Genomic DNA, 7805 nt, shown 5'->3' with positions numbered 1-7805 from the left:
ACTTTCGCTAAATTGAATTTCGCGAAAGTGAATTTCGCGAAATTCAATTTCGCGAAATTCAATTTCGCGAAATTACACATTATATAGTCAGTTTTCGCGAAAGTGAATTTCGCGAAATTCAATTTCGCGAAATTACACATTATATATATTATATAGTCAACTTTCGCGAAATTGGAATTCGCGAAAGTGAATTTCGCGAAATTACACATTATATATTATATAGTCAACTTTCGCGAAATTGAATTTCGCAAAAATTACACATTGTATATATATTATATAGTCAACATATATATGTATGTTGACTATATAATTATATGTACTATATAATTATATGACTATATAATTATATGACTATATGTATATATGTATAATATATATATATATATTATATAGCGAAATTGAATTTCGCGAAAGTGAATTTCACGAAACTGAATTTTGCGAAATCTGTTTATATATATCATTAGGTCACAAAATTAATGAACCACGACAACACTTCTACTTGTTATAAAACCTTCGATCGAATATGCCTTTTCAATTCAGTTCATAACTTCACAATGAGTACCAGAGACAACAGAAAAAGGATATTTCAAGAACGATTACAATGTGCAGATAAATGTGTGAAGCGATGGGGTTACTGCTCTCATGGAATGGAAATAAGCGACCGGAATCGAAAAGCTTGTCGATTTCTCTTACGTGAAAAGTTCTATCAAGATCTCAACGAAAGATTACGGTTTACAGTAAGTACTACAAATTCAATCTAGATGTTATGTAGGAATGTTACAATGTATCTTCTCTTCTGAGTAGTAACTATGTGTTCTAGGCTGATTGTATTCATTGTAATTGCAAACTCCAATATCTTAGCAAAGTGTATGTTATATCCCTACTCAGATTAAAACAGATGAATTTGGTTTTTCTGAGTTAATTGAATGAGATGGTTTGAATGTATATTGTAGTCTGACTGTAATCAATGCTATTGTAGATTCCCATATCTCACCAGCAAAATGGATATATCCCTAAACATAGTCAGAAAAGGATGGAAGAATTTGCTTCTTCAGTAAGTATTACATGTATTTATTTCCTTAGTTCAACTGAATGAACTAATTTGTCTGAATGTTTTAGTTTTACTATAAGTCCTATTTTGTCATAGTCTGTCTGTATGTCCTATTGGGATATTCTTTCAGAAAATACAACTTTTCGAGACTCGTCATCTCAAGGAGTTCAAAGCACCATCTATTTTCTACTATCACAATGTTGGAACAAGTGAATACAAAGATGCTGAAGGCAAGGTGAATGTGGTACCAACTGTAGCATTTTCAACCAAAGTTGATGGAGAGGAAGTTCAAGGAACTTTAACGATGCCTTCGAGATATGCCCTTTCGTTGAAGGAAAATTATCCGGGTATCATTATATACAAGGGACTAGTAACATCTCACAATACTCGCGAATACTACGATGTAGTAGTCATGGGACATGAAGAAGCAAGCAGATTTTACGAGAGTTCGGCACAATGCAAAAAGGATTCTGCTATCATAGATATTTCCGATGACGATGAGTGATTGATAAACATCTCGATACAAACTTCGTTTTAAAGATTGTACATGAACATTTTCTTATATATATTCAATGTTTCATTTATACTATATTATCTTTATTGTGTCCTATCTACTTGAACATTTTCATATATTTCAAGTTAAACATAAACTATTTTATTTTTATTGAAACAAAATGATGATGGAAATAATGAATAATACATATAACGATGCCTTCGAGATATGCCCTTTCGTTGAAGGAAAATTATCCGGGTATCATTATATACAAGGGACTAGTAACATCTCACAATACTCGCGAATACTACGATGTAGTAGTCATGGGACATGAAAAAGCAAGCAGATTTTACGAGAGTTCGGCACAATGCAAAAAGGATTCTGCTATCATAGATATTTCCGATGACGATGAGTGATTGATAAACATCTCGATACAAACTTCGTTTTAAAGATTGTACATGAACATTTTCTTATATATATATTCAATGTTTCATTTATACTATATTATCTTTATTGTGACCTATCTACTTGAACATTTTCATATATTTCAAGTTAAACATAAACTATTTTATTTTTATTGAAACAAAATGATGATGGAAATAATGAATAATACATATAAATATATCTTTTAAAGTGAATAATTTTGTAATAAAACTGATCTTTCATTCAACATATTAATTTCTCCAACAAATTTCAATCTTACATATATACAAAAAAAAACCGAAAATAAATTCCTTAAAATTCTTAACCATTCAAGAGCTTCAACATTACAAAAACATCAAATCTTCAAAAAATAACTTTGTACATAAACACTTTCTCATATATATTCAATGTTTCAAATATATAACAATCTCCGGAAAATCAACCCCTCGGTGTCCCAGATATTAACCCCCTCACTCATCCGGTAATCTCTCGCTCTCCTCGATAATCCGCGAGATCCACTCTGGAAAACCAACCAGCCCTCGATGTCCCAGATATTCACCCCCCACTAATCCACCGATAATCCGCGACGATTCGGCCGACTAATCCGCAACGATTCCCCCGACTAATCCCGCGATAATCCACGTTTAATCGGATGACTCATCCCCCACTAATCGGATGACTCATCCACAGATAATCCGCCGATTACGCCGGGAGCGGATCCATACCCCCTCGAATTCAACCCCCTACTCTACACCACAATTTCCCCCCAAACCCCAACATCTCATTCAACTCCACCCAATTCAATCTACACCCCTAGCCAATTTAATTCGCAACCCCCTTTTTCTATCCCCCCGCTGGATCCGTCACTTTTTTGTGTAGATCTGCTCTCTACATACTACTAATATATTATAATATATCTATACATGAAATAGATTATATAATATAATCATGTTTGCTGCAGCGATATTAAGGAGTTGTTGTTAATGAAAGGGTCTAAGTTGACTGGTTGCTTCTCTGCCAATATTCCTGCCTTGGTGGATATTACTACTTGTCTCTAGTTTTCGTAATCAGAATAGGTTCTGTTTTATTCTCAATCTGCAGCAAACACAAAAAAAGAAAATATTATTAAGTGTAAAGGAAGCACAAAAAGAATAGCTGAAGTATTTAATGAACGCGATCAGTTTTTAAACAAAAGAGTTAACTAACGCAATTAGTTATGGAAAAACGTATCTGCACTACTAATCAAATACATACCATAATGTCCAGATCAGAATCATTACCGCCCTCAACTTCTGTATTAGAGGTTGGTGGAGTTGATTTCAATGTAAAAAGACTTTCAGGAGAGATTTTTGCGATGAAGAAGCCATGCCGAATAACTTGGGAAAACCTTGAAGAACTTTGTAAAGAAGTTTGATGCATTGACAACGGGGTTAATTCAAAGCCCCAGGAATTATTTTAAAAAGTTTTGGAACTTAGCTGCGTTTAGTGCTTCTGCCTAGGGGCTATTTTTTCAATGGCGCCATTCTGCATATTTTGTGACAACCTTTAATAATTTTGTAAAGAAATTTTATGCATTAACAATGGGGTTACCTTGAAGCCCCGACGAGGGTTTTAAAAAGGTTATGGAACTCAGCTATGTTTAGTATTCATGCCTAGCGGCTCATTTTTAGTTTGGGGCAGTAGTTATTCTTTCCTGTGATTTAAAATAGAACTAATTTTCTGCAGAATTTAATAGTTTACGGAATAGCCTGTTCGCGAAATCGCGAATTTCTATATCCATCAAATATTTTTATCTTGTAGGGTATATCTTCGGTGCCTTGACGATTCCATCGATTTACTGTGCAAATAGTGGGGGTCCTACCACGCAAAGTTGTTTTTAGAGTAGTCATTTTTAAAATCACTGTCGTCACCTTTTTCAAGTTGGTATTTTAATACGTCGTTATTTTAATACGAAAATCCATTCCGGCGGCACTGGGTTGCGTTGAAAACCTGAAATTTGCTCAGCTTGAACTTCTGCTAATAAAAAACATGGTTCAACCAGCAACCTTCACAAATTTATTAGCGATGTTTGGGGGCGCTGCTGATTATTCCGCGAAGAATGACAGAAGTTTTAGGTTTTAAGGCTACACATCTTTAACTGAAAACCGACCGAGATTGTATTTAATAATCATTGTCAGTCACAGACTTGGAAACGTATTTGCTATCAGTGTGTCATGACATTTCATTGCTGTTTACATAAGTTACATGGCAGTCTATAAATATTAAGCCAGATACATCAAACTGAAACTAGTGAAGTTTCATTCGACTGTGTTAATTTATGGACAAATAATGAGTTAGTGAATGTACAGCCACACGTAACGAATTTTTTTATTGGTTCTGACTGAAATCACGAAATGAATGAAAGCGACAGAATTATTCTGCTCTGCTAGGATCGTGCTAGCGAGCACGATTCTAGCAGCTTTTGCATTTAGTATAGTCCAAGACATGTATAAAGACACACAATAAAGGTATGAGTACATATCGACATAGTACATACGATGCAACTGATCAGATTAGAGTGCGCTATTGTTGGTATTTATCGTTTATAAACCATCGCTACAAATCCTTTATTACATTATGACGAGAACCTGTTGACACCTGTCAGCTGAGAAAACAGTGTGCCTGGCGTATTTTCTGTCATTGGGTGGTCAGGAAGGAGATGTGTCAGGTTCATTTATGGAAGATGTGGAGGGAATGAGACCAGATTCATGTAGGAGGAGTTGATATTTTCTGTCTGTGTATCTGCACCGACCCTGTTACTACTTGATTGTCATAACCATTGTGTTTTGTTAAAATTTAACAGCCATAACCTAATAAGATATGGTAGAAGGCTATTTGCATTTTCTACAAGCTATAATTAAAGATGTAGTTGCGTCAAAAATGAAATTAGGACCCATAAAAGGCTAAAACATCAGCTACAATTTGATGCCATTTTTGTCTTTGTAGACCAACCCTGTCCAGAGATATATGCGTTTGAATGAGGCCCTCTGTTAAAAAGCTCACGTTCCAGCGGGTGCCAATTTCGTGACGTCACAAGCTTGTTATCTGAAACGAAACCACGAGCGATAAAAATGAAGTCGATTCGTTAGCCAATCATGCGTGCAAAATTTTTATATAGGCCGTAATAAATGTTATCACTCGTAAAACGCGTTGTCTGTGGTCTCGAAGATTCTCATCATAGAGAATTCATTCTCATTGTTTCTGATTCAACGCGTTTCAACAATTACTAAGTTATACATAGTTTTAAAATGGCTTCAAGTTCGAGCGACCGCTACTCAGAGTTTTCTGAGCAACTTTAAGTAAAATATTAGAGTAGACAGCCTATGGCGAAAGCTGACAGGCGTCAGCAGCGTTTTGCTGCAGAAGAAGACAGAATAGAGGTAAATTAACTTAGAGTCTTCTATACTTTAGTAAATGTAATATTTTTTATAGTCATAAATACATGTACTAATTAATAAAATGATAATTCTTTGCTATCTCCAATCATCGTTTCATAGCTTATCTGCCGTTTTACCTAGCTATAATATTTTTTTCGAATTTTCTTTGGTAAATTAGAGTCATGATTACAAATTATTTTCACTCGTAGGAAGTGGGTAAAATCGATTGATCATTGCAAATCTTTAATTTCCAGAACCAAAGCTTCGAATCGTTGGCTTGGCGTACTTGTGCCTTTATTAAATGTTTATTCGTTTTTAAAATTACACTCGCAATCTATTCAACTCCCAATTTGGAAGCTGTCAATAGATACGCTTTAGAATGACATATCTATGAATGACATATTTATTGCATCTACTTTGTTTACATTTACTTGTTTTACTGATTACAGAATGTTTATGTCGTCCCACCAGCCGAAGAAGCTTTGTCAGTCTGGAAACTGCCATAAAGGAGAAAGCGAGAATTGAATGCGTGCTGGATGATGTTTTGTTTGAGTTTGTTGCAGTAGATGAATTTGTCTTATTGTATCAGCTAATACTATGTGAGTGGCCACGACTTGATGAATATTTTTAATAAAAGCTTTATGCCGAGATGAAAATATTTTTGCTTGTAAAAATTATATAATAAAATAATATTGTTAAAGATAATGCAAAACATGATTTGCAGAATATTGTAGTGAATCGGATATGGTATATGGGTGTCCGCAGAACTGGAGAATGTGAGTTCAAATCCAGTTTGCAGCAGACTTCTCATCCTTAAAACTCTATCCTTGTCTATATTCTTTTCAAAGAGGTGGCTTGCTTATTTCACTAATTTAGTATTCGGTAAGAATACTACTAGCAATGATATACAGCAATGTATACAGCTGTATACCATTGCTACTAGTAAGAAACTAGTTCGTAAGCAATATGTAATAGGCGACATAATGTGGGCGGGGCTTATGGGAGGCTGTATAGGGTAGCTGTAAAACTGCTGATACAAAGACCGCGTTCTACATAAAGTGACTTGACAGAATTACCGTAGACCGGTAGCATTGGTAGTCGGTACCCAAATGTTTAAACAACATTTGGAGAAAGTGAGTAGAACAAATTTTCAATTTTCGTTATTTGAGGCCTTTGAAACATTCATGATAATGCATCTGTAGCAGGATTTAAAATTTTATTCTAGCTAACATGAGCAAATACAAAATAAGATATATGCCAACAGAGCCGCATTAGACTAGACTTTTATCGCAAATAGCCGATGTGAATACGAGAGATAGAGACAGGTTGCCAAACGCGTGACATCATTTTTGGCGAGGCTGGGCACGTTTTTGTGGCCTGAGCGTTTTTACGGCGATCAGATTTTTTCGGTTTTAATCTTCAAATATCTTGGCAATGCGATCGCGTAACACAACAAACAACATATCAACTGATAGAGAAAAAAATGCTTTCTTTTAAGATCAACTTAAATTTTGACGCAACTACATCTTTAACTTTCACTATATCAAGCAAAAACCATATTGACTCTTTGAGACGACCGCCCATTCTTTGGGACGAACACGGACCGTGTAGTGCAGCTCGCCACAGCTTTTGCATATGGCTAAGAGTCCCGTGGTACGGCTTTAGTAGCCATTGTGCCAAGTGTTTCTGATTAGTGAGTAGTTAATAATTAGCCTATTGTGCATGTAATTAAACAAAAGAAAACAATGATCTACATGTATTGAGCCAATAGAAAATATGTTTACAATCCATCATGGTTGTAGTTTTTCTTGGCAAAGACTCAATTATTTATCGCAACTTCTTAACAATGCCCAGTTGTGTCAGACGAATTACAGCTACGGATGTTTCACTGATTTTATATCTATGAACCTTCGGTGATCTTTATTAACCAATAGTACTGCTCGGAGTGATTATTTCATTTTAGCAGTAATAATAATAATAATAATGCCTTGAGCTATAATATTATTGATGACTCATCCGTATCAGACATACCCACAGAAATTGTGAAAATGGTCGCAAAAGGTTTCGAGCTCATTCTGCAACAAATTTGTTATTAATTCGTTATTAAGATGCTTTTTTATACACAGTGTTGTTCAGAAGTGATGGCAGTGTATACACAGTGTTGTTCAGAAGTGATGGGAGTTTATACACAGTGTTGTTCAGAAGTGATGGGAGTTTATACACAGTGTTGTTCAGAAGTGATGGCAGTGTATACACAGTGTTGTTCAAAAGTGATGACAGTTTATACACAGTGTTGTTCAGAAGTGATGACAGTTTATACACAGTGTTGTTCAGAAGTGATGGGAGTTTATACACAGTGTTGTTCAGAAGTGATGGCAGTTTATACACAGTGTTGTTCAGAAGTGATGGGAGTTTATACACA

At 35.1% G+C, this 7805-nt stretch overlaps 1 protein-coding gene across 1 annotated transcript; it reads left to right on the top strand.

Moving 5' to 3' along the window:
- The first annotated feature begins 545 nt into the window (after positions 1-545).
- Positions 546-1592, top strand: LOC137398909 (uncharacterized). Its single transcript, XM_068085073.1, has 3 exons — positions 546-737; positions 980-1054; positions 1182-1592. The coding sequence occupies exons 1-3, from the start codon at positions 555-557 to the stop codon at positions 1554-1556; spliced, it is 633 nt and encodes a 210-aa protein (XP_067941174.1). The 5' UTR covers positions 546-554; the 3' UTR covers positions 1557-1592.
- Positions 1593-7805: the final 6213 nt, after the last annotated feature.

Source organism: Watersipora subatra, chromosome 6, assembly GCF_963576615.1.
Source record: "Watersipora subatra chromosome 6, tzWatSuba1.1, whole genome shotgun sequence".
Lineage (NCBI taxonomy): Eukaryota > Metazoa > Bryozoa > Gymnolaemata > Cheilostomatida > Watersiporidae > Watersipora > Watersipora subatra.
Note: the sequence above shows the minus strand (reverse complement) of the source record. Positions and strands in the feature narration are given on the sequence as shown.